This window comes from Muscardinus avellanarius (assembly GCF_963383645.1).
Source record: "Muscardinus avellanarius genome assembly, chromosome: 6".
NCBI lineage: Eukaryota > Metazoa > Chordata > Mammalia > Rodentia > Gliridae > Muscardinus > Muscardinus avellanarius.
In genome coordinates this window covers 30,421,501-30,449,500 of record NC_137791.1, presented here as the reverse complement: position 1 = coordinate 30,449,500, position 28,000 = coordinate 30,421,501, and the positions used below count along the sequence as shown (strand labels likewise).

The window sequence follows — 28,000 nt, the reverse complement described above, 5'->3', positions numbered from 1 at the left end:
TCAAAAGCTTAGAGGTGTATATTATAGTATGGCTCATAAAATTAAAAGTTGTTGAACCTTTACAATGCTTGACTATTCCAATGGAGACTCCACATGGCAGGCGTTTGGTTAAAAGTGATTACTTTGTACCATTTTAAAAAGAAAATTTATGTTTCCTTTGTGATTATCAGAGAGATTTATAAGAAAGAACCTTATGTTCCCTTTAATTTCAAGCATTATTTACATGAAATAAGCTAAGTTAAGTTTTTCCCAGATGGCCTGTGGTCCAGGATTTTCCAGCCTGGTCCATATCTGATTTTAACAGAAGTTTAATGCCTCCAAGGCATTGCCTTAAAACACCTGCAACACTTGAAGGAATGATAATAATAAGTGTTCTTCTAGGAACCTTATTTATGTAACACTTAAAATATTAACACTGTTATGCCTGTTTTGCCCTCTATAGTACCACACTTCTCTGTGAGTAGATGTTATGGTTTGGATGTAGACTGTCCCAAGGAAAAGCTCATGTGCTGGCGATGCAGACCTGTGGGGATATGTGTGTCCATCATCCGTCCCTTGCTCTCTCTGTGTTCTGACTCCATGAGTTGAGCGCAGCGCCCCTCCGCGCACACTCCGTGGAGCGGACCCCATGGACTGAACTCTCTGAAGCCTTGAGCCCCATAGACTTTCCTCCTCGAAGTTGTACTTGGCAGGTATTTTGGGCCCAGTGATGGGAAAACTGACTAAAATAATAGAAATTGTGTTGTTTTACATTATTGACCAGAAGCTTATTTTTCTAGTAAGCCAGCTCCAAGAAATTAAAGTTTATTTTATAAAGTTGTATTTTTAGGGGTTCAGAAATTTGAACAAAATCCAAACTAAAGGCTATTTTCCCACATCTTCTACTTGGCTGGAAGTCCTAGTTGATGGCCTTATAAAGTATGACTGTTGCTTAAATAATAGGTAAGTTGTGCACGTGCGGGCACACACACACACACACACACATATGAGTGTGTATATATATATATATATTTTATTTTTTAGAATGTGTCCTTTTCCTCCCTAATTATAGTAAACTAAAGGTAAGGCAGAAGATTAGTATCTATCACCTATGTAATACCTCCATATGCCTGGCACTCTAACCCATTACCCTTAACCTCCCAATATCTCCTAGTTTGGTTACAATTATTAAACCCTTTTGTAAAGCAAGGAAACCGAGGCTCAGAGAGATTGGGAACTGCTTACAAGTTTATATTAATTGATTATTGTTTTGCCTACATTCAAACTTGGGCAGTCTGGCTGAAGGGCCCATATCATCAATTTCTGTACCATTTTGCTTCTAAGACATCAACTGGGTAGGTTTGTGGGTTAAAACACTGTGAACAAATCACTACATTCCCGAAACTGACTGTGACACTATTACAATAACATGAGTATTTTAAACTAGGGCAGTAAATGTAAGATTTTCTTTAGCAACAAATATTTTGTTTTAACTTTGTTAAATATTTTGTTATAAACTTTTGTTTATAACTTTCTATTATCTCTTCCTCCCTCCCTCCCTTTGTATATCTTCTCTCTCTCTCTCTCTCTCTCTCTCTCTCTTTCTCTCTCCCTCTCCTCTCTTTTTCCTTCATCCCCAGCCCTTTTCAAAATCTCATTTTAAGTTGCTGAGGCTGGCCTCAAGCTTGCAATCCTCCTGCCGTGTCCTCTCGAGTTGCTGGTTGCAGGCGAGTGCCACTGTGTGCAGATCCCCATTTCTTTCTGTTAAGAGTCGGAGCTTTACTGTAGCCCCTTTCGCCTTCCTTCCACTGTGACTCACCGCAGTTGTCCTCGTCAGCATGATTCCCACAGTTGTCCACGCCATTACAGTGAAGGAACTGGGGCAAGCACTTGCTGATGTTCCCACAAGGGAAGTAGCCAAGGGGACATGTGACATCCTGTCCGCCCCCGGGAGCCACTGTGATGGAAACAGAAGACATATTGGAAGAAGATTAACACAATGGTGTTGCAAAAATTAGGTCCCCCTGCTACTTTCTAAACCTCTGGCGTTCCCATTTTGTCTTGCACAGCGTCCGTAGGGTTTGGATCTGGAATGTCTCCTGAAGCCTCAAGTTGACAGCATGTTCCCCAATGCATTGGGGAATCTGCATTCCCCAATGCAGATTAACGGTGAGGATTGGGGGCGATGGTTGGATCATGGCCTCATCAGGGCTGATCCCCTGAGAGTGGACTGCGGTACTTGGAGGCGGGATCTAGGTGGAGGAAGTCGGCCACTGGGGGTACCCAGGGTAGGGCTCCGTTACCCAGCCCCTCCGCTCTCTCTGCTCCCCGCTGCCCGAGCTGAGCAGCTCTCCTCTGCCCTCCCTTTGCCATGATGCTCTGCCTCTGGAACCAGGAGGCAAGGTACAGCTTTCTTCCTCAAAGTTGGGTATTTGGCCACAGCGATAGAAATCTAACACACTTATTTTGCCAAGGCCAACTGTTTACCGAGAACAGTCACTTCAATACAGTGCTCTTTTCTGTGGCTTCAGAAGATGCCAGGACTCCTTGCTTTTGTTTATCCTCTTTTCCCACTTGGAAAGTTCTCTCTCTCTCTCTCTGAAGTGTTTGTCCATACTTTATAGTTTAGCACAATTTCCCTCTTCTACAAAAAGCATTCAGCCGAGCAGGGAATGATGGCGCATGCTTGTAATCCCAGTACTTGGTAGGCTGAGAGAGGATCCGGGTTGGAGGCCAGTCTCAGCTCCTTAGTGAGGCCCTCTGCAACTTAATGAGACCCTGTTTCAAACTAAAGAACAAAACAAAACAACAAAAAAATTAAGGCTGGGGGTATAGCTCAGAGGTGCAATGCCCCTGGGTTCAATCCCCAGCACCACCAACACACACACACACACACACACACACACACACACACACACATTTCAGCCAATAAAATTAAAAAAATTAGGAACTTATTGTGTTCTTACTATGGGCTCGGAATAAAGACTGGTCTGATATTAGGGAAAGAAGACAGTGAGAGCACCTGGCAGCCTGTGCCACGTGCTCATTGGCACTGAGGATGTTTCAGAGCCTGAGAACCTGCAGGGTTCTGTGCTTGCGGCACCAGCACCGAGCGAGCTCTGGCTGCAGTGGGAAGAAACGCCCAAAGAGCCTCTCCTCCCAAGCGCTGGGATTGCAGGTGCGCATCGCTGAGACAGGCTACATGAGAGTTCATTCTTGATGTATCTTCTGTAGGTTTTGATGAGTGTATAATTACATGTTTTCACCATTGTTGTATTGCTAGGACTCAGAATATGATACCCCAAAGGGAAAGCCTCAGAAACAATTTTTCTCTAGCCTTCTGGCCCCTTGGGCTCTACCATGCATTCTTCCCCAAGGAGGCCATAGAACCCCTTTCTGCCAAAGCCAGCCAAACCTCAGAGCATTACTCTAATTTCCCCTTGCCTTTCTTTGTAACAGAAGTTCATAAAGTAATTTAGACCTACATTCTAGAGCAGTCCTACTCCTCCCCAAGAGGAAGAAATGCTCCAACTGGAAGACCAGGAGAATCTGAACACAGGTCTCGCTGTGCTCCCGGTCGGTCTGTATCTGTTAGAGCATCCTCACTGTCCAGTCATCTTTCCTCAGGGCTCTCCGTGTTTCACTGAGCCTAAGCATGACCATGGGCCGTTCTCTGTATCTTCCCACTCCTCATTCTAAAGATTACGGTGTCATGTAAAACTACAATCAAATACATTTGTCATGCTTGTTTTGGTCAGCATTCTAACTTACCACTGTGACCCAAACTACCGGATACATAAAATTTAGGGGAAGAAGAATTTGATTTGTTTATAGTGCTTGAGATTTCAGCCCATGTTAGACAGGCTTCCAAGCAGGAGCCAGGGTACAGGTCCTCAGGGCATCATGGTGGGGAGCAGACAGGGAAGGGTGAGAGCTTGTTTGTGTCAGCTCGTTGGCAGAAGGGGAGAGAAGCTGGCCAGGGAAACACTCTCTCTGGCCACACACCCAGGGGCCACTTCCAGCTACGTCCCATCTCTAAACATGGCTGCACAATTACTGTGTGAGCTTTGGGGGTTATTATTCTTATTACTTTTTGTGGCACTGGAGATTGAACCCTGGGACATTCTACGTCTGAGCTGCAGCCCAGCCCTTTTGTATTTTGACACAGGGCCTGCATGCTAGCCTTGACCTATGATCCTCTTGTTTCAGCTTCCTAAGTACTGGGATTACAGGTGTAGGCCACTGCACCTGGCTTTTGAGGACATTTTAAATCCAGACTATAAGATGCTTTTCTCTTGTTGACCTGTTGGTTGCTGTGGGGTGTTGGCAATGACCATTCATCATGGACAGGACAGGGGTTATCCCTTCTGCTCCTCACAGTGCCTTAAAAGTCCTCTGTCTATTCACCCCTTCCTCCCCACAGGCTCCTGGTAACCAGTGAACATATTAACTCCATATTCTGCTTTTTCTACAGTGTCATGCAGTTGGAATCGTACACTGTAACTTTTCTAGATTGGGTTCTTTCACTTAGCAATACATGTTGATCCATTCACCTAGTGTAAGACATCTTGGTTGCTTCCACATTTTGGCAATTGTGAATAAAGTTGCTATAAATATGTGTGTAGATTTTTGTGTCAACATAAATTATTTATACCATTTAAAAATTTACAGATTATATAATTTTAAAGATCATTGTAGACACCAGGTGCAATTATATGCTGTCAGTCTTTACCAAATTTGAAAATATTTATAACTTTCTAGAATAATTGTAATTGCTAAAAAATAAAAACAGATTTGAAGAGTCATTAAAGCTAATTATGTCAAAACCTGTTTGTAGTCTTTGATCAAAGCATAAAAGGAATAAAAGCGAGTATTTTCTTTGTAAAACACAATGGAACCTTTTAATATCAGGCCAATTTACATTTCTTACAGGGAAGCAATCCAGCTATGTCTGTGTTTGTGCATAATTATTTCAGAACACATAGTTTGATGAAGGAAATAATCAAATTTGTGAAGTGAACTGTGTTGTAAATTTTAAGATTCATTATTTTCCCCAAACAATTGATTAAAAAAATTAAAACCAAGGATTTATATACCAAATAATACCAGGCATTTCAGAGATCTCAAGTTTATATATAAATTGATCTGTGTTGAGATGGATTTTTATAGCCTCATTGATTTTTTTTTTTTTTTTTTTTTTGGTGGTACTGGAGATGGAACCCTTCTACCTCCGGGCTACACTCCCAGACCTGTTTTTTATATTTTTTTTGGAAACAGGGTCTCTTAAGCCAGTGCAGCTGGCTTCGAACCTGCGCGATCCTCCTGTCTCCGCCTCCCAAGCACGGGGATTACAGGTGTGCACCACCACGCCCGGCCTCATTGATTTTTTTTTTTTTTTTTTAAGATTGAGCTTAAAAATCAAGGTTTTTAGAAAATTTGTTACAAAACTATCAGCCTCCATTCACAGATACTGTTTGAAGAAGTTTTAATTGCCAAACCTGAATTTTTATGCTACTATTTTGAAAATTCTTCTCCAAGTAATTTACTTTTATGAATATTAACTTTATGGTCTACCTTTTTTTTTTTTTTGGTGGTACTGGGGGTGGAACCCAGGGGCTTTTCTACCTCTGGGCTATACTTCCAGACCTATTTTATACTTTATTTGGAAACAGGGTCTCACTAAGTTCCTGGGAGCCTCACTCAGTAGCTAAGGCTGGCTTCGAACCTGTGCGATCCTCCTGTCTCAGCCTCCCAAGCACTGGGTTTACAAGCATGAGCCACCATCCCCAGTTTATGGTCTACCTACCTTTTAAATTTATATTTAGTGCCAGAAGCAGTTTACAATGTTTGTATCATGAAATGTTTTATATTTTCATAACACTGTGACTCAAAAGATATATTAAAAAATATCAAATATTTCTAAGTGATATTTTCAAAATAACAGAGATGATCTCAAACCGACAGAGAATCTGCAAGTATAGCACAAAAAACTTTTTTATCTCCCTGAACTATTTGAGAATAAGGTGCTGACCTGATGCTCTATCGCCCCTAAATATTTTGGACTGTATTTCCTATATGCAAGGAAATTGTTCCACAACTATGCTATAACCATTAAAATTAAGAAATTAAGAGAGGGGCGTTCAAGAGGGTGGATGGGATACATACAAAGCCTGGGGCTCTGAAAGAAAATCATCTGAAAGAAGTCTTCCTTAGCCTTTCTGAGTAAGCAAGCAAAATGGGAACAAGTAAGTTCTCGTCATCTATAACAGAGATAATCTCTGTCCATAGAAACAGTGCATTTAGATACACAGAGCAGCCATCAGGAACACCGTAGGCCAGCTGAAGACTGCAGCTGGGGGCTGCACCTGGGGGCAGTTATTCCCCAACCATTTTCTGGGTTCCTGAGCTCTGCAATCACGACCCCTGAAAACATGGGGAAAAAGTCCAACCAAACCACAACTAATCTTCACAACCTCAAAACAACAGAACCCACTGAAACAGAGGTGCAGAGGATGCCAGATGGAGAATGGAGAATTTTGATATTCAATAAAATAATCTCAAGAAGGAAATCAGAAAGAGCATTCAGAAAATTAAGAACTTTGTGAAAAAACTGTCCATAAAGAAGTAATAGAAAATCTGAATGAATTGATAGAGTCAACAAACAATTTCATTGAAGCTATCATCAACAGAGTGGAGAGCATAGAAAACAGGGTTTCAGTTAAAGAAGATAATACACTCAAAACTGAAAATATAGTCATAAATTTAGTAAAATCCACCACCCATCTCTATTTTATTTTTTATGTGGAAACAGTGTCTCACTAAATTGTAGAGGGCTTAAGTTCCTGAGGCTGGCCATGAACCTGTGATCTTCCTGTCCCACCTTCCCAAGTACTGGAATCACAGGTATGTGCCACCACACCTGGTGTGAGGTACTGTTAAACTATCTAAAAACATGTTCCTTCATTAAAATTTCAATTTATTGCCAGGCATGGTGGCGCACGCTTGTAATCCCAGCGCTTGGGAAGTGGAGACAGGAGGATCACGCAGGTTCAAAGCCATCCGTGCTGGCTTAAGAAACCCTGTTTCCAAATAAAAAAAAAGTATAAAAACAGGTCTGGGTGTGTAGCCCAGAGGTAGAAGGGTTTCCAGGAACCCCAGTACCACCAAAAAAAAAAAAAAATTCAATTTATTCATTTATTTCTATAAACTGCACTTACAGATTCCCATTTCATTCAATGGGCTATACTTTGTTAACTATCATCATTATTTGCTTATTTATGCTCAAGTTGTCCTAGATTTGGCCAGTGGGAACTACTACAAACTGGCTTTATTATCCTTTTGATATCTACCCACCATTCTTGGAGCACTTCCCAGGATTCTGGTACTAAAAGATGTTTCAGAACCATGTTGTAGCTTCCCTGCCATAGCCCTGGAACCAGCCATTTCCCTGAGCTCTGGTTTCTCTCAGGGTAAAATACTGTTTATAAACTAAGATTTGGACTCCAGGTATGCTCATTGATATTGGAATATCATTGCTACAAGGCCCTTTGGTGGATAGACCAGGAGATATATATGTGCAATTATTCATACCTGTGGACATTTCTATTTATCAACTTATCTCTGGTCACTGAAAACTATGAGTTCATCTCCAATTCTAAGGTTCAGTCTAGTTTTATGTTTCTATGGCTCCCTTTTCCTATAGTGAGGAACCCAATTTCTATTCTCTTTAGTATATTTATTATCTATATCTTTTTTTGGTACTGGGGATTGGACTCAGTGGCATCTATGTTCAAGCTTTATGCTCCAGCCTTTTTTGTTTTATTTTGAAGCAAGATTTTGCTAATTTGCTGAGGGTCTTGTTAAGTTCCTTAGGTTGTTTTTGAACCTGTGATCCTACTGTCTAGCCTCCCAAGTACTGGGATTACAGATGTGAGCCACCACGCAAGGTGGCTTTGACATTTATTATCTTGATAAATTCTCTTCTCATACCACTCAGTTCTGATTTCTACACAATGGGCAACTTTCTCACATGAGTGTCTTCCTTTCCCTGTCTGGGATCAGGTGCCCACTCCCTCTATGGACACCCTCCTCACCCTACTGAATCTCTGAATAGCCTCTTTCACGCCCAGCACAGAACACCTTCCTCTGTCCACCAAATGGCTTTAGGACTCAACATTCAGGATGAGAAGGAATAAGGCAAGGGCCAGTAGGTGATGTTTACCAGACAACTTTGGAGACATCAAAAGCAAATCTAAAGAAGTAGAAAAAGATGTTTCCTTTTAATTATGGGGTAAATATCTTACGACAGCAATGCACCATTTGATAATAGCTCTAATAAATAGAAAAGGTGATACTGTGTCCCTCCAGAAAAATTGCCCAAAGAGTTACAGTAAAAACTCATAAAGGTAAACACTCTGGTCTGTAACGGGCCACCAGCTGTTCTCAAGCGCTCTTTATTTCTGTCCTGGGTCATTAATATGACAGGGAAAAATGTTAAAGACTTCAAAATGGGTAAAAAGGTCAAGAACACTGTGCCAGGTTATCTCAGCCTCACATCTTCTTGGAGCTTCTTGACAACTTTCTAGGTTGTGGTAAACGAAACGCAAATGACTATTGTCCACAAAAATGCAGATTTTCTGTGATAGAAATGCAGATTGTGAGACACACTGATATCGCCTTGTGGATATTGGTCAGTTTTGCATGAATTAAACACATTTATTCCAGCATTCCTGCTGGATCTGTGTGGGTGTGTTTTGAATTCTCCTTTGAATTATTTGTGACACCTGACTGGTTCCCTTGTTAGTAAACTAGTTAAAGTCTTTGAGTCATGATTATATCATATGAGTCATTGTTTTATCTCTTCCTCCTCCACTCATTCTCTTTCTCCTCCTCCTCCTCCTCCTCCTCCTCCTCCTCCTCCTCCTCCTCCTCCTCCTCCTCCTCCTCATTCTTTTTACATTATCCTTTAACAGATGTGGGGACTCACTTGGAATCCCAGAATTGGTATTTTCAGCTAAAAATATTTGAAAGTCAGTAGATGCAGAAATAAGCTTTCTCAGAGTTTTTTTTTTTTTATTTGACTAAAAGCAGAAACTTCTGGGAAATGAAGCTGGCACAAACTCTCTCTTTTGGGTCAGTCTACTCCCAGGAGAGAGACCAAGAGTAAACCTCACTTTTCCTTAGGGAAGATTCATGGCCTTAGAGGAGGGACAGAGCACCTACTTCTGCATGAAAAAACAGCACACACTTTTCTTATTTCCTATATGTTTTCCTAAAAACACCTTTGTATTTCCCAAGGAAGCCTACTTTTTTTTTTTTTTTTCCTGTGGGGAGCCCATTCTCACTTCTCCTACTAAGCCCATTTCCACTTCCCCTACATTAGTTTCTAGTTTTAATAACTTAGTGGGCTGATTTTTTCCTTTTTTTTATACTTGGGATTGAACCTGGGAGCACTCTGCCTCTGAGCTATACCCCTAGACTTTTATATTTTATATTTTTTATTTTTACTTTTTGCGGTACTGGGGATGGAACCCAGGGGGCATTCTACCTCCAAGCTACACCCCAGCCCTACTTTTTTATCCTTTATTTTGAAACAGGGTCTCACTAGGTTGCAGAGGGCCTCACTAAGTAGCTGAGGCTGTCCGTCAACCGCGATTCTCCTGTCTCAGCCTCCCAAATGCTGGTATTATAAGCGTGTGCCAGTACACCCTATATTTTTTAAATTCTGAAGCAGGGTTTGGCTGAGTTGCCAAGGCTGTCCTCAAACTTGCAATCCTGTTTCAGACTCCCAAATACTGGGATTACAGGCATGTGCCACCGTTTCTTGGGTCTGGCAACTTTATTTTATTAGTTTCTGCATATGATTTTTTTTTCTGTTAGTTGGTATTTTATTTAGTTTGTAGGCCCCTGTTTACAGAACCTGATAACAGAGTAATTTTTCCTACCTGATAGAGGTCTAATTTTTTCTTTTTTGTGGTAGTAGATTGTACCCAGGGGTATTCTGCCTCTGAGCTACACCCCCAGCCTTATTTTATTTTTTTAATTTTTTTTTGCGAGTCTGGGGATGGAACCCAGGGGCATTCGACCCCTGAGCTACACCTCCTGCCCTATTTTTTTATTCTTTATTTTGAACAGGGTTTCACTAAGTTGCAGAGGATCTCACTAAGTAACTGAGGCTGTCTGCAAACCACGATCCTCTGGTCTCAGCCTCTTGAGTGCTGGAATTACCAGCCTGCACTTATTTGAACGCAAGAGATGTGGACTTTGAGACCAACAGCCTCTGAGGGGCTTACACTTCCTTATTGTTAAAGCTTGAGGTAGAATAATTGATCCTCATTTATCCTGTGTCCTGGTAAGAGAGTTGGCTAAAAAATAACCTTAGCTTGTTTAGGATGAAAACCTTACTGACTGAGTATAGTAAAATTCTTTTCATGGATATGTGTATTTTCAACCATAACAAATAATAGAATTAAATACAGATATGATAAAATTAAAATATAGTATTGGCACTTTATCTTTTTTTTTTTGGTGGTACCGGGGATTGAACCCAGGGGCATTCTACCTCTGAGCTATATCTCCAGCCCTATTTTTTATTCTTTATTTTGAAACACAGTCTCACAAAGTAACTGAGGCTGGCTGTGAACCTGCGATCCTCCTGTCTCAGCTTCACAAGTACAAGGATTATAGGCATGCACCACCACACCCGGCTTAAATCTTTCTTTTTAGTTATTACTTTGTGGTGCTGGGGATTGAACCCAGACCCATGCGTGTGTTGGACAAGTGCTCTGCCACTGAGCTACATCCCCAGCTCTTGGCACTGAGTCTTAATGTAGGATAATCTGTGCTTATCAGTAGTTTAGAGTATTTTTATTGTTTAATAACATTAAGTCACTAAAGACAACAGATTACACTGGGTGTGGCGGCCCACATCTGTAATCCCAGTACTTGGGAGGCTGAGACAAGAGGATCGTAGGTAGGTTTGAGGACAGCCTTGGCAACTCAGCAAGACCCTGTTTCAAAATAAATACAAAGGGCTGAAGGTATAGTTTCAAGGTAGAATACCTCTGGGTTCAACTCCAGCACCACAACCCCCAAAACAACAACAATAAAAAACAAATAAACAAAAAATCCAAAGTAATAGGGATATGCATACCCATGTTTGTAGCAGCACAATTTATAATAGGCAAATTATAAAATCAACCTAGATGTCCATCCACAGACAACAGATAATGAAAATGTGGTATATACACGCAATAGAATTTTACTCAAAGATAAAAAGCAACAAAATTATGTCATTTGCAGGAAAATGAATGGAAGCAGAGAATATTGTTCTGAGTGGGATCAGCCAGGCTCAGAGAGGCAAAGGCTGTATGTCTTATCTCATACGTGGGAGCTGGAACAAAAATAGGAGCAAAAGGGACTTCAGTCAGATGAGGAGAGAAAACGGTAAAATAATAGAACAGATGGGGGAGGGAGAGAGGGAGGGGGAAAACGAGGATTGAGAAAGGGAACAGTTCAAATAAGATTACGCGGATACGAGATTTTATTACTAATCTTCCTAACATGTGTGGTGAGGAGAAGGGAGGGACAGAAATGCACCAAGTTGATGTGTGCATGTACATTTGAATCTTTTGAGTCTCACTATGTCGTCTAATTGCATTGCATCAATAAAAGTATTTAAAAAAGAAATAAAAACCGGTAGAACAGATTAACCTACTCATTTGAACACAAGGATTTTAATTGTGATTTATGTTATAATAAAATTTGACTAAGTTTATAAGCAGCACTAGAATATTTAAGAGAAATTGGCATTTACTGTATTTAAATATATATTTTACTGCCAGGCATAGTGGTACCCACTTGTAATCCCAGTACTTGGGAAGCTGAGACAGGGGGGGTCGTAATTTCGAGGATAGCCTCAGCAAGTGGTGAGACTCTCATTACCTAGCAAGACCCTGTTTCAAAATAAAAAACAAGATAAAGCTGGGGGTGTGGCTTGGAAGTATAATGACCCTGAGTTCTCCAGTGCCCCCCCCCCACAAACATTTATTTTATTAATTTTCTGAAGTTTTAAAGCAAGCATTTAAAGTACGTAAAGTGAATTATTACATTTAAGATGCTTTTAAAATAGCTCAAGTCGGACGTGGTGGCGCACACTTGACTTTCCAGCATTTGGGAGGCTGAGATCGGAGGATCACGGTTCACAGACAGCCCTAGCTACTTAGCAAGGGCCTTTGCAACCCAATGAGACCCTGTTTCAAAACTAAAAAAGACTAAAAACTAGGACTGGGGGTATAGCTCAGAGGTATAATGCCCCTGGGTTCCATCCCCAGTACCGAAAAAAAAAAAGCTCAATATATTTAATTAACAGTGTTAAATGGGACTGATGGTTCAGTTTGTTGAACTTTAAACATTTATAAATAAAATAGTAAATGTGATGTGCTCAGTGTAGCTGGATGGTCACTCGCAGCACTGCCAGCTCTGTCACCTGCAGCCTACATCCGTCCATGCCGCTGAGGAAGGGCGCCAGTGTAGAGCTCATGTCTGTAGGCGTTACACTAATTCCCGGAGGAGGGTAACAGAGCTTGTTTCTCCTCTTGGGGAAGAAGTCCTCACCATTCAAGTATCTCCCAAGTTTATATAACTCTGTTTTACCTGTATATTCACAGCTCTGAGGTTTCTCTGACCTTAGATGGTAAATAGTTACAATTGGAAGCTTAATGTAATTGACTAATACACTGCACTAGAAGGATTTAAAATTATTCTAGAATTTTGCAAGAATATTAATTAGTCATTGAAAGGATAGCTGGACATCTTAAAATTTATTTTGGGGGGTACTGAGTATTGAATCCAGGGGCATTCTACCTGTGAGCTACAACTCAAGCCCTTTTTTTTCAGTACTGAGGATTGACTCCAGGGGCATTCTACCTCTGAGCTACACCCCCAGCCCTAATTTTTATTCTTTATTTTGAAACAAGGTCTCACTGGGTTGCAAAGGGCCTCACTAAGTAGCAGAGGCTGGCTGCAAACCATGATTCTCCTTTCTCAGCCTCCCAAATGCTGAGATTATAAGCATGCACCACCACAACTGGCTAGCCCTTTTTATTTTGAAAAAGGGTCATACTACTTGCAGAGATTGACCTCAAGCTGGGGCTCCTCCTGTCTCTCACATCCTGCGATTAAGGCATGTGTCGTTGTGCCAGGTTGATAATTGGGTGTCTTGCTATGAATTGAATTCCTGTCTTCCTTATTTGTACAATACAATCTAGGAGATTAGAATTCACAGCCACTTGTCTTAGTACTGGATGTGTAATTGATATTTGAGACTATTTTTTTATAGCATATCCACTTTCTTATAGGGGTGAAATATATACCTTGCTTAATATTGTATATATATATTTTTGTGGCTCTCCATTAACCAAGAAAATTCAGTCCAGCTTTATTTTTTGTGGCTATTAAGAAGGAATAAATAATAGTTCTTCCAAATATAAATGTATGAACCTATTGGATATGCTATGTTGAATAATATATGCCTTACTTTATCCATACTTGAATTCCAATTGGCCACTCTTTACTGTTTAAAAGGGTCTGTATAATTTGGCTATAAACAAGGAAGGTCCAATGATTTCATGATGTGCAGCGTGGATGCAGGAAGTGACCACTGTTTTCTGTCTGTCTGTCTGTGTTTCTCCAGGGCGAGAACACACACCAAGCCATAGAGCATGAAGGGTGAGGAGAACAAGGAGAAGAGAAGGGGTGGCTTCATCTGAATTATTATTATTATTATTATTATTATTATTATTATTATTTTGGTGCTGGTTTTTAAGTTAAATGTATTTTGTCCTAAAGGCAAGCTCTTTTCAGATAAGGAGTAAGTTGTCCAAATAGAAAAATTTTAAAAATGTGATGTGTGCTGGGCGTGATGGCGCACGCTTGTAATCCCCGCGCTTGGGAGGCTGAGACAGGAGGATCGCACAGGTTCGAAGCCAGCCTCAGATACTTAGTGAGGCTGTCAGCAACTTAGTGAGACCCTGTTTCCAAATAAAATATAAAATGGGTCTGGGAGTATAGCCCAGAGGTAGAAAGCCTCTGGGTTCCACCCCCAGTACAACAACAACAACAAAAAAATGTGATGTGTGATAGATATTGCTAGGCTTACAGAGCAAACACGTGGTTTAAGAACAGATGTATTTTTCAGTAAGTTTTGGAAGGCATTTTGACTACATGAATAAAGTATTTATCTGTGCACTGGAAATTTGTGTGGCATTGGGATGAGAAAGTTAGTTATTTCAACAGAGATGAGGCAGCAACATAGACTCGAAACTGAGAGCCCGAGCGGGCGCGGGACGGGTGGATGGCGACCGTGGCAGCGAGGAGAATTTGGCTTAGAAGTTAATTCTCCATGTGCATGCAAATACAATATGCTTTTACTTGTACTTAAAATTAGATTGTCATGATTGCAGCTTTTAATCTGAACATTCTTATCTTGTAAAAAAATCATTCCTAACATATTAAATTAAATCAATTAAAATATGACAGTCAAAAATTTGAGTGATAAAAAATGCTTAATGATTTTAATAGCAACAGTAACGACACTTTTGATGAACCATTCGGCCCTTCATTTTGGAAATCCTGTGAGATCTAGTGGGTGGAGAAGCAGAGGAACAATCATCTATGCTGATTGCCAAGTGGGACCCAAGTTCTGAGTATCAGCAGCCTTTTTTTTTGTCACAGAATAAATTATTGCTGCTCCTCTTGCTGCTTGATTTCCTCAGAATCCAGGAGCATTCTATTTCTGAGCTAAATCCCCAACCTTTTAATTATTATTATTATTTTAAATTTGAAGTGGTTTTGTTTAGTTGCGGAGGCTCTTGTTAAATTGTAGAGGCTGGCTTTGAACCTGTGATCCTCTTGTCTCAGCCTCCCAAGTACTGAAATTACAGGTGTGTGTCACCACACCCAGCTGGGTTACTGCTATTCCGCTCTGTGTAAACAAATGTGTGTCTTCACTGTATGTATTTCATGCACTCTGCATGAATTCTGGTGCACAGAGAAGTGAAAAAAAAGGCTTGGTTTTGTGCAGCTACATTGTGGTTGTCTCCTTGATACTGAGTCTCCATGTAATTCAAGAACCAAGCCGGGCGTGGTGGCGCACGCTTGTAATCCCCGCGCTTGGGAGGCTGAGACAGGAGGATCGCACGGGTTCGAAGCCAGCCTCAGCTACTCAGTGAGGCTCCCAGCAACTTAGTGAGACCCTGTTTCCAAATAAAATATAAAAAAGGTCTGGGAGTATAGCCCGGAGGTAGAAAGCCTCTGGGTTCCACCCCCAGTACCACCAAAAAAAAAAAAAAAAAGAAAAGAAAAGAAAAGAAAAGAACCAAAGCCAGAGAGCAAATACAGAGAAGTACTTTTACAATGTTTTCTTGATAGTACTAAGGATTGGAATCAGGGGCATTCTACCTCTTTTTTTTTTTTTTTTAATCAGAGACTGCTGTTATATTTGGATCCGGCACCCTCTGGAGAGTCAGCCGGCCATGGGGGAAGGAACTACATTGGAGAGTTGCGCATAGTCCTGATAGGCCAGCTGAGTCACCCGGGCATTCTACCTCTAAGCTACAACCCCAGCCCTTCTTATTTTTTGTTTTGAAACTGGATATCGATAGGTTGTTGAAAGTCTTCCTTTGTTCTTTTTTTTTTAAATAACAAAAAATATTTTACTAAAACATAAGATTTACAGAAGTTTCCAGACAAGCCATACAAAATGGTCACAAGCTCTTTCTTAGGGGAAATCTGCACTTGACAGCAAAGTCACACTGTATTAGTGAGGGCTGTGATGTTCTTAATGTTCCCATTCTGGTTCAAACAATCAAAGCTCTTCCACCTACAGCGTCTGATAAAGTTAGACTTGGCTAGAGAGCATACACTAAAGAACTGGTTAGCTGCGTTTAACCAATGCAATTAGATCACCCTAAATGGGGGGAAAGGAGCATATAAAACTAAAACACCTTTCCCCTCAAAAAATAAAATAAAATAAAATAAAATAAAATAAAATAAAAACACCCATAATCCTGGCAGCTAACCCTGACAACTACCTTTATTCACAGTGCTTTATACTTAAACCATGATGGGGGAAATGGATAAAAGCAGAGAGCCACTGCTTTTAAACGCTTCGCAACAATCCAGATGATACTTCTAGCCTTGGCTCATGCTTTTTTTTTTTTTTCTTTCTTTTTTATATTGGTGCACTGTATTCATACATCATAGTAGGATACATACTTTTGTAGACATACATGCACACTTTTCCCAGTCAGCCCCCACCCAATCCCCACCCCATTCTCTCCCTATCCCTCCTTCCCATGCTTGGCTTAGTAGTTGACATCTAGTATTATGGCAATTTATCTAAAATTAAAAATGATAATTTCACATAACAGTTTCATTTGTCTGATACCAAGCTTTTGATGACTTAAAGATAACATTTCAATGTTTCTTTTTGCTTTCTTTCTTACCAGAGAATATTTTTTTCTATTTTTTAGGTGAAACTATCATATATTTATATATTTATTTTTCAGAAAAAAATCTATCCTAATATGGAATATGGACTCTAGGTACCCAAAATGATCTTGAAAAAGAACAAAGCTAGAAGATATATATTTTCTGATTTCAAACCATATAAAGCGACAATAATTGAAACAGTGTAGTACTATTCTAAAGGCAGATATATAAACCATTGGAGTTAAATAAAAGCATAGAGCTAAATTCTTCCCTATATTGTCAAGTTATTTTTGACAAGGTTTCCACGAACATTTGGTGGTGGAAATAATAATCTTTTAACTAAATATTGTTGAAAAATAATAATTACACAAAAAAGAATAAAATTGGACCCTTACCTAATCCCATATGCAAATATTAACTCAAAATAGATAAAAGACCTAAATATAAATCTTAAGACTATAAACTTTTAGGAGAAAATCTGGGTCATAAAACCTCACAACATTGAAATTGGTAGTGATTTCTTGGTTATGATTTCAATGGCACAGGCAACAGAAGAGTATACAAACTCCCTAAAAAATAAAAAAAAAATTGTATATCCAAAGACAATGTAAACAGAGTTAACAGTTACTAATAGAATGGGATAAAATATTTCCAAATGCTACATCTGAAGGTATATTAATATTCCAACTAGAAATCCTAAAAATTAACAACAATAAAGACAAACAATACCATTTAGAGATAGGTAAAAGACTAACATAAATAATGAATCTCCACAGATAACCAGTCTTAGTTGTCTGTTGGATGGAAAATCTTGTTTCTCTGGTTCTGGTGTGTGTTACCTATTTCTTCTTTGTAGTTAATCTCTTTGAGTATTTTCTCTAGCGCTGGTTTTGAAGACATAAATTCCTTCAGTTTCTGTTTGTCATGGAAGCTTCTTATTTCTCCATCTAATTTGATAGAAAGTTTTGCTGGGTAGGAAATTTTTGGGTGGAAGTTGTTATCTTTCAGAGTTTGGAATATGTTACTCCAAGCCCTTCTGGCTCTCATGACTTGGTTTGGGAAGTCTGGAGTGATTCTAATTGGTTTGCCTCTGAATGTCACTTGGCCCTTTGCTTTTGTTGCCTTAAAGATTCTCTGCTTGGCTTCCACATTGGTCATTTTGACAATTATGTGGCGTGGGGATCCTCTTCTCCGATCCTGTCTAAAGGGAATTCTATAAGTTTCCTGGACCTGCGTATCGACCTCTTGCTCTATGTCTGGAAAATTTTCTGCTATTACTTCCTTGAAGAGATTGTTGATCCCTTTGGTTTCACTTTCTTTTCCCTCCTCTATTCCAATTATTCTTAGGTTAGCTCTCTTAAAATGGGCCCATATTTCTTCAATATCAGATTCCTGCTGTCGGATATTTTTTCCTAGATTAGAAACTATGCGTTCATTTTTGGAATGATCATCTTCTAAGAGCGAGATTCTGTTCTCCATGTGTTCTAATCGGTTTTTGTGCTTTGAATTCAGGCCTTTACTTCATTAATTGCATCCTTTATCTCTTTTTGGCTCTCTCTGAGTTCTTTTCGAAGCACCTCTATTATTTCTACAGTTATTTTCCTGATTTGATCTTCTAGAAATCTCTGATTTTCTGTTTTATCGGGTTCTGATGTTGTGGGGTTGTGGGCATTAATTGCTCCAGTATTATTCCTCTTTCCCATGATTTCGGAAGTTTGTGCCTTTTCTGGGTTCTTCCCTTGGGTCACTATGACTTCCCTTAAGGTGTTCTGGATCTCGAGTCAGTAGTATCTCGGACCCCACTACTCCTTTACTGGGTTTTATCACAGAGTCTCCGACCCAGAGAGTCGATAGAGGCTGCTTTAGACTGTGGGGGGTGCCAGGTTGCAAGTTCTCCTATGGTGTGATATCTCTGCCACCGCCCCTCCCCCACTGGATCAAGTCCCAGGGAGTACAGTACTGCGATTTCTCCTCTGTGGCCCGCAATTTGACTCACTGTTCTTGAGTACGCAGATGTAGCTGTACTGGCCTCGCTGAATTCTCTGCTGCTGCCGCCGATGGCAATATGGCGCCACTGCTACGCCCTCGGCTATGGGGCTGGCGTTTTTCTTCTTGATTTTGATTTCTACTCTGAATCCCTGCAGCGTGTGCTGAGCTCGGCCACTGGGAGCTTTAGATGCTCTCTGCGTGGAGAAATCCCACCTGGCTGTTCCGCAGTGGCTCACCTCGGCTTGCTGTAGCCGTCCTGTGAATTCGCCGGTGCCGCTGGCAGTATGGCGCTGCTGCCGCGTCTGCCGCGTCCTCGGGCGCAAGGCTGGTTATCTCCTCTGTGGCTCTGTTCTCAGTCTGCTTTCTCTCTGGAGCCTGGTGATTTTTTGTTTCACTGGTGATGGTGTTTTCTGGCTATGAAAGGCGCTGATTTTGTGGTAATGGAGATTTGTTGTTAGCGGGGCTCTTAAGCCCCGCTTTTCTCGGTCGCCATCTTCCCGGAAGTCCTGATAAATGTAGGCTCATGCTTTACAACAGTGAATCAGGACAAGACATAGATTTGCTAATGTGCATTTAATCACCAAAGGACTGAAGATGTCTGGGTTTTTATTCTGTAATGTTTCTATTAAGACTGTGTCCATTAAATGCAAACAAAAAAGGAAGAAGTCTTGGCAGAACAGGAGAAGTGATGCACACTTGATGATCGGATCGATTTAAATATTATTCATGGCATATAGCCTAGTCCATGCTCTAGCTGTTTCTATGGCCTGGGCTTCGATGGTCTTCCACTGCTCCGCTACTTCATTTTCTAACGGATCATCTGGATTAGGAGCACTTAACAAAGCCTGGATCGATAGCAGAACTGTGCGGATCTGCAGTGCTGGGGACCACTTATCTTTCAATATATATAAACATATTCTTCCCAACTTGTCTACATTAGGATGATAAATTTTGGTCATGAAACATACTTTAGGTGCTGCCATTGGGTATTCTTCTGGAAGGAATAGTTCAAGTTTGAAAGTCCCTCCCTCAAAGGGGGAATCCTGGGGGCCAGCAATGACCACATGAAAATAACGGGCGTTGCTCTCATCTGGTTCTGCTTTAATGCCAGGAACTGGTTCTGCCAGCAAACGCTGGGTTTCCTTGATGACCCTGCGGGGCAGCCCGGCCATCTTGTCAGATCCTGAGTTCGGCCTCTGGTCTCGTCTCCGGCTCTGCTCGCCTCACGCACGAGTGGAAGTCTTCCTTTGTTCTTGAGGCTCTCCTCAAACTGTGATCCTCTGGTCTCAGCCTCCTCAGTACTGGGATTACAGGCGTGTGCCACTACAGCTATACAGTGGGCTTTTGAGGAAACTGCTCTGTTTCCACTAGTAAGTTGACTATACGATGGCTGGCCATCAATTATTTTTTGATGGGGAGGGGTGGTTTGACCTAGATTACATTCAAAACTTGAATTCCTCTCTCAGAATCAAAACCTTAGGGTTCCAATAAACAGTTCTTGGGAGCTAAACTCCTGGCAATTTACCATTAATGGAATAAACTTAGTGTTGCACTCTCTGATAACCTTGAGAGATTGCACTCAAATTCACAGTTATGTCTCGGGAATTCATGTGAACAGCAGCTGCAATGAAGTTATAGCCTTCATTCGGCAACAATATTAAACATTAATATGGAACATTAGACATTAAGCATTAATAAGGAAAGTTTTAATATGGGTTCTTTGAAATCAGCATAGTTACTACATTAGAGACAACTTTATTTGCTTAAATTTAAAATAAAGCAGGTAAGTATAAATAGACATGTAATTAAAATGCTTGTAGTATTTGCAGATATGGCTTTTGCAAGCATTAAGATAGGAGTTTTAAGCCGGGTGTGGTAGCACACACTTGTAATCCCAGCATTTGGGAGGCTGAGACAGGACTGTACAGGTTCAAAGCCAGCCTCAGCTACTTAGTGAGACTCTCAGCAACTTAGTGAGACCCTGTTTCCAAATAAAGAAACAAAGTAAAAAATAGGTCTGGGAGTATAGCCTGGTGGTAGAAAGTCCCTGGGTTCCACCCCCAGTACCACACACATACACACACACACACACACACACACACACACACACACACACACAGTTTTACTGAATTCTGTGACATTTCCCGCATTTAAAGTCCCTTTCACAATCTATTGAAAATAGATAATATTCCAATTTTCTTAGACAATCACCCAGAGTCTCAAAAGTGTATAGATAGCTTATTAAAATACTTTGTAAAGAAGGTAAACAGAACTCAAAAAGCACAGTAAAACAAAAACTACCACATAACAAAGACAAACTTTCCCTGTAGTCAATCCATGTGTATTTAAAGATAATTTCCATCTTCAGGAATGTATATAACTATTTCAAAAACATAGAAACAAAATAACCCCAAATATAGTTATTAATGAAGATTGTTGAATAAGTTATATGATGCAGTTACAGACACACACACACACACACACACACACACACGCACACACACACACGCACACGCACACGCATCAAGTTCAACAATTTGAAGAAAGGAAACACATATTCACCTAAGATGATATGTTCACAGTGTGTCATTACATTATAGATAGCATCCCGAAGAACAGTCAATATAGTTTGATCTTAATTGCATAAAATAAAGGCTGTAGCCAGGTGTGGTGATGTACACCTGTCATCTCAGTAATTGGGGGTTGAGACAGGAGGATCAGGAGTTTGAGGTCAGCCTCAGCAACTTAGGGAGACTTTGTTTCAAAATAAAAATAAAATAGGGCCTGCAGTGTAGCTCAGCATTAGAATACCTCTGGGTTTAATCCCTAGTAACACACACACACACACACACACACACACTCACACACACACACTCACACACACACACACACAATTTGAAGGCCAAAGTCACATGCTACACACAGAGAAACTTTTACAATTGAGTTTTTTTTTTTTTAGTCCTAGGGATGAAACCCAGGGGCATTCTACCTCTGAGTGACACCCTCAGCCCTAATTTTTATTTTATTTTTTGAAACCAGGTCTCACTGAGTTGCAAAGGGCCTCACTAAGTAGCTGAGGCTGTCTGAGAACTGCAATCCTCCTGTCTCAGCCTCCCAAATGCGGGGATTACAAGTGTGCACCACCACACCCTGCTTACAATTGAGTTTTGAAGAACCTGTCCCGTTTCTGTACAGTAGTGGCTATCACTTTGGGGGAGACTTGATTTGACCTGGATTATACTCACATATTAAATTTCTGACTCAGAACAAAAACCATAATGGTTTCAATAAACACTTCTTGGAAGGGGAGTTCCTTAGTATGGTAGTGCTGTTAAACAGGACAATTCCCCCAAACAAAGATTTATTTGCCCTGAATTCTCAGTAGTGCCTAGGTTGAGAGAACAGGGAGTATGCATTGGTGAGTGTGTTAGTCAGCTTTCCATCACTGTGACAAAACACCTGAGACAATCAACTTAAAAAGAGGAAAGGATGGCTCACAGTTTTGGAGGTTTCAGTTCATGGTCAGTTTTGACCTTGTGGTGAGGCACCATATCATGGTGGAAGTGTATGATGAGTGAGGCCCATTCACCTCATGGTGGTCAAAGAAGTCAAGAGAAAGGCAGGAATAGGCCAGGACCCAACATCCTTTTCAAGGGCACACCCTTATAACCTAACTTTCTCCTACTAGGTCCCGCCATCTAAAGGCTCCTCCCTGGAGACTAAGCCTTAAGCCCAAGGGCTTTTTAGGGACACTTATTCGAACCATAGTGGTGAGTTATTAATGGGAAAACATCCAGGACAGCAGACTGCTAACACATGTGCCCACTATGAAACAGGCAGTTAATTACTTCTGTGACTGGCTGTCTTCTAGTGGATATTTTATAATTGATTTCAAGAGATTTTAGAAATAGAAAGACGTTATCAAATAGAGGGGTGAGTGTAGATGCTGCATTTCATGGAAGGTTATTTTGTTTTTGACAAGAAACTTGACATGAGACTGCAGTTCATGTCTGAGGGTGATGTTTAGGTTTGTTACAAGGAATAATTTCTTAATTTCAAGGATTATTAGACAGTGGATTGTGTTACTGAGGCAGCCTCCGAAGGGTTGGAAAAACTAGATAATTTAAGAATATTTTGCACAAAGAGCTCAGCCACAAATGTTTTCAGGCTGCTCCTATTACTTTCACGAATCTATGAATAGTATAAGCAGATGTTTCAAAGAAGCTGTCATTTAGAGGAACATTTTAGACATCAGATTTGAGCTTTTGAGATGTGTGTACTCTGTAGACATGAGATACTTGAATTCGGTAAATCTTTGCTGAGTGAATAAGTAGATGTCTAAGCAGAGTAGTCACGATTTATGAATTTGGCTTTTGTGGATAAGCAGCATTTAAAACTCATTCCTTTTAGACTTGACGTATGATTCACTTTTGTTAAAAAGGCACACTGGAGCTCAGAAAATGACACCCGAAGTTGTCCTCAGAAACGGTCTGGGAAGCAAAGTTTCCTTCTGCCCCGGCTTCCCGCTCTCATCTCTCCCCTCGGGCAGGCCAGAGAGATGGGAATTCCTCTTCCCCACAGCAGGTCAGAGAAACCAGAACCCCCTTTCCTAAAGCCATCCATAAAACCTAAAAACATTAGCCTGGTGTGGTGGTGCGTGCTTGTAATCCCAGTACTTGGGAGGCTGAGATAGGATCGCACAGTTCAAAGCCAGCCTCAGCTATTGAGTGAGGCTCTCAGCAACTTAGTGAGACCCTGTTTCCAAATAAAATAGAAAATAGGTCTGGGAGTGCAGACTGAAGGTAGAAAGCCTCTGAGTTCCATCCCCAGCACCACACACACACAGACACACACAAATAAACAACAACAACAACAACAACAACAAAACATTGCTGCCACTTGCCTTTCTGTGTAAGAGCTGTTCATAAAGAAGTTCTGCACCCTTGTCCAGTAGTAGGTCATAAGGTCTTCATTTCAGAGTGGCCCTGCCCCCACCCAAGAGGAAGAAATGCTACACCCGGGAGGCCAGGAAGCAGGTGAGCTCACAGGCCATGCGGGGCTCCTTTCCCATCCTACTCTTGTGGTCTAGACATGGCCACGTGGCTGTCCATGCTTCAATGAACTGAAGAATAAAAACACATAGCTCTCCTGTATCTTTTTTGTTTTAATACACTACTAGGAATTGACCCCTGAACATTTTACCCCTGAGCTGTAGCCCTTTGTATTTTTTTTATTTTGAAACAGGGTTTCACTAAGTTGCTAAGGCTGGCCTTGAACCTGTGAGCCTCCTAAGACCTAGAATTACAGGTGAGGGCCACCATACCCACCTGCTACTTGTAGCTGTAGACCTTCTTTTCCAAAGGCTAGCCAGGCATGATGGCACACACTTGTAATCCCAGCATTTGGGAGGCTGAGGTTGGAGGATCGCGGTTCTTGGACAGCCTCAGCTACTTAGTGAGGCCCTCTGCAACTCAGTGAGACTCTATTCCAAAATAAAGAATTAGGGCTGGGGGTGTAGCTTGTAGGTAGAATGCTCCTGGGTTCCAGCCTCAGTACCACCAACCAACCAACCAACCAACCAACCAACCAACCAACCAACCAAAGGCTCCCATGTCATGTAAAACTATGATTAGACTCAGCCTTAGGGGCCTCCAGGCCACTCAGTAGTGTTCCGTCTCTCTGTCCCATCTTCCAGTTATTATCCCTGTCTCCAAGATCCTTATACCACTTATTTCCTCTCCAGCATCTTTTCCATCATTTTCCTACTTCAGTGACAAAACTGAGAACCTAGGAGGCGCCCACACCCCCCCACAGGTTTGCGGGGACTGCTTGGCCTCATTGGTAGGGTCGGGATCCTTTCTCTACCCTCTAAAGCAGCCTTGGCCAGAGCCTCCATGCACGCCCTCTCCTGCACATCAGCGCACATTCTAGAGACTCACCCTTCTCTCTTTGGCATCACCAATTTTTACCACTGTGCTGGATCCCTCCCAGTGTGCTCAAAGCATGATGCTATGAATCCTGCCTTAAAACAAAACGTGTCCTCTCTCTCTCTCTCTCTCCCTCTCTCTCTCTTTGCGGGTCTGGGGATGGAACCCAGGGGCATTCAACCTCTGAGCTACATCCCCTGTCCCATTTTTTATTCTTTATTTTGAAACAGGGTCTCACGGAGTTGCGGAGGGCCTCATTAAGTAGCTGAGGCTGTCCGCAAACCGCGAGCCTCAGGTCTCAGCCTCCCGAATGCTGAGATTACAAGAGTGCGCCACCACGCCTGGCTTGACAATGTTGTCCTGATCCTATTTCTCATGCCACTTAGATTGCCATTTCTAGTCTCCCTTTTTAGTAAAACATGTTAGAAAATTCTGATGTAAACTGATGTCTCTGATATAATTTTTTTGTGTGTTTAGCATTACTTCTGAAGTTTTAGAACTCTATTGAATACAATAATTTACCCTTCCTTTGTAAAGGTGGGTTCTCAAGTTCAACAGTACGGTCACGCAGTTAGGACCATCTGAGGGAAATTTGGGTCTATAAATTTGCCCAAAGAGTTGTGTTTTTGAAATTCTGTCAACTTTTTAGATAAGTTTTTCTCCATAATTCTTCACTAGCTACCACTCGTATTACTGATTTGTCTGCTTCCATAATCTCACCACTCCAATTCTTATTTCTAATTTATCATTTGACTCTTTTAGCTGTGGCTAAAAATACAGATAATAATACATGTTAGATGTCTGTGTAAAATGTGAGCCAATGAGTTGTGAATGAGGGCCTGGAAAAAGATTAGGTTCCCTCTCTCTCTCTCTCTCTCCCTCTCTCCCTCCCTTCCTTCCTTCCTTAAAACTTTTTCTTCCATGCCTGGGTTTTGAGAATCAAGGTTTTAAGGGTTAGAATAAGTGATCCTCAGTTTGTGAGCCATCATTATAAGCATTAATAAGGGCTCAGCGTCCTGTCATAAGTATTCACTAAGTATTTATTGAATGAATGCATTTTCCACCACTCAGTGTAGCCAAGTTTCCTGGATTTTGTACTTATTAATTCCTAGCATAGGTCTCAAACTACGACAAAATTCTTTCTGACTATCCAGCTGTCACAATCTATTCTCACTCACTGGTGTGGTAACAGCCAGTTTTATTGATTATGCCTGTGGTACGGCCAAGAAACATGGGCCCTAAATCAAAGCAGTTGTATTTCTTCTTCTTACCTCTTTTATGTAACACCTTATTTTCATTTTTACTGTCTCAGCCATCATTCCAACCTGTATTAGCTCATGTCTAGACAATAAATTTGCTTTTTTTCTTCATGTGTGCGTGTTTTTTAAAAAATTTCTTTTTATTTTAAATATTTAATTTCTCTTTTATTTTAAATTGACAAAATTGCATATATTTATGAAATACATATAATATATGTATTTATATACAACTACATACATATTGTGAAATGATTGAATCAAGTCATTTTATATACTAATCATTTTCGGTGGTAAGACCATTTAAAATATACTTTCAGGCCAGGTGTGGTGGTGCACCCTTGTAATCCCAGAGTGTGGGAGGCTGAGACAGGAGGATTGTGTTTTGTGGACAGCCTCAGCTACTTAGTGAGGCCCTCTGCAACTCAGTGAGACCCTGTTTCAAAATACAGAATAAAAAATAGGGAAAGGGGTGTAACTCGGAGGTATAATGTCCCTGGGTTCCATCCCCAGACCTGCAAAAAGAAAAAAAAAAAGAAGAATAAAAAATAAGGCAAGATGTGTAGCTCAGAGGTCAAATGAGCCCTGGGTTCTATCCCAAGACCCCCCCCCCCCCACACACACACAAAAGAACTTTATTTTACTTGATCCCCATAACAACTCCATTAAATAAATATTACTATTGCCATGATTTTACAGTTCAGGAAGCTATAGCATAGAGCCATAGTTGCTTGGGGGTCACAAGACCTGTCTGGTTCTAGAACCTGTGCTCTTAAGCTTGGCTAGCCCCTGATGTAGCCTTACTTGTAAGCCCCTGAAAACACACAGATGCTTCTTTCCTCTTTTGGCTTATGACAGTGGCTCTGCACACACACACACACACACACACACACACACACACACACACACACACTTACATATATATGCAAAGCCACTGCATGCATATATATATATATTTGTGGTACTAGGGATGAAAACCAGGGGCTTTCTACCTCTGAGCTACACTCCCAGACCTATTTTATACTTTATTTGTAAACAGGGTCTCACTAAGTTGCTGAGAGCCAAACTGAGTAGCTGAGTCTGGCTTTGAACCTGTGCGATCCTCCTGTCTCAGCCTCCCAAGCTCGGGAATTACAAGTGTGTGCCACCACGCCCAGCTTGCATATATTTTTAACCTCTTCAAATCTTACCCTTCAAGGTCAAGGTCAGTCATACTTTTTCACTTCTCTCTGATCACTTTTTTCTGGGTGTTCTGTACCCTCCTGAAACCCTTCTCTATAGAGATGAGATGTGGCCTTTTCATAGTTTTCTAGGTTTATGCCGTTGGGGGTGAACGCAAGATATTTTCCCTCAGGTTCAGAGACCAGCATGTTACAGCAAAAGAATAAAAAATAAATTCACATCTGTGCAAGCCCTCATTGCTTGGCCTTTCTCTTTTCTGTTCCTACAGTGCATTTCTAATGATCCAGGAGAGTGCTAAAAGCAGACTCTACTCAGAGGAGAGCAGAAGACCCTTGTGTCTAGATAAAGGGACCCTGAAAATGATTCCCAGGAGGTGAAGGCAAGAGCGGGCTTAGGGGTAAGGCTTTTAAGCGACTTGGACAGCTAGCCAGCATGGAAAAGTGGGGTGTTCTGTTTGAAGATTAGCTGAGAACAATTCAAAGAAGAAATGACATGTGAAAACAGGAAGTCCTGCATAATTAAAAATGGATAAAAATAGGGGAGACACTATAACATCAGTCCTCAAATTTAGCATGCAGCTTTCGTCTGGTTCCTCTGGTGGAGGAATATATTTATTTATTTATTTTTTAATTTTTATTTTTTTGTGGTACTCAGGGTATTCTACCTCTGAGCTACACCCCTCAGGCCTACTTTATTTTTTATTTTGAAACAATCTCATGAAGGGTCTTGCTAAACTGGTGAGGCTGGCTTTGAACCTGCTATTGTTCTGTCTCAGACTCTGAAATACTGCACCACCATGCCAAACTTTCTTTGGTATATTTCTATGGCAAATTTTGCACTATATTATATTATATTATATATGCTTGTATCAGACAAGACTAACTTGAAGACTATTCTATTCTATATAACAACTGGTTCCCATTCTTAAAATCCCATATCTCATCTTCTCCAGACTAAAGAAGAATATAATGCTGTGGCCGTTGAATGCCAAGTGGAATCCTGGACTGGGATAATTGATAAAATATGAATATGAACTTTATTATAGATAGCATAGTTTTATTAATGTTAAATTTCTTGCATTTAGCAATTGTAGTATGGGGCCTAAGAGGATGTAATTTTTCTAAGGCACATGCTCAAAATATGTATGTATGCTTGATAGGGAGGTACAGTGAATGT

General features: G+C 40.9%; 2 protein-coding genes across 5 annotated transcripts in view; both read right to left on the bottom strand.

Annotated features, from left to right (window-relative positions):
* RXFP1 (relaxin family peptide receptor 1) overlaps window positions 1–28,000 on the bottom strand; it is a gene marked incomplete at both ends in the record, with an annotated part of 125,292 nt that overhangs the window by 79,821 nt on the left and 17,471 nt on the right. For all 4 annotated transcript variants that reach the window (XM_080697728.1, XM_080697729.1, XM_080697731.1 and 1 more), the window contains one exon: window positions 1,799–1,936. In XM_080697728.1, coding sequence (XP_080553854.1) covers window positions 1,799–1,936 — 138 coding nt within the window. The remainder of the gene's footprint in view (window positions 1–1,798; window positions 1,937–28,000) is intronic.
* On the bottom strand, window positions 19,173–19,631 carry LOC308264634 (ubiquitin-conjugating enzyme E2 N-like; the record flags this gene model as incomplete). Its single annotated transcript, XM_080697996.1, has 1 exon — window positions 19,173–19,631. The coding sequence occupies one exon, from the start codon at window positions 19,629–19,631 to the stop codon at window positions 19,173–19,175; it is 459 nt and encodes a 152-aa protein (XP_080554122.1).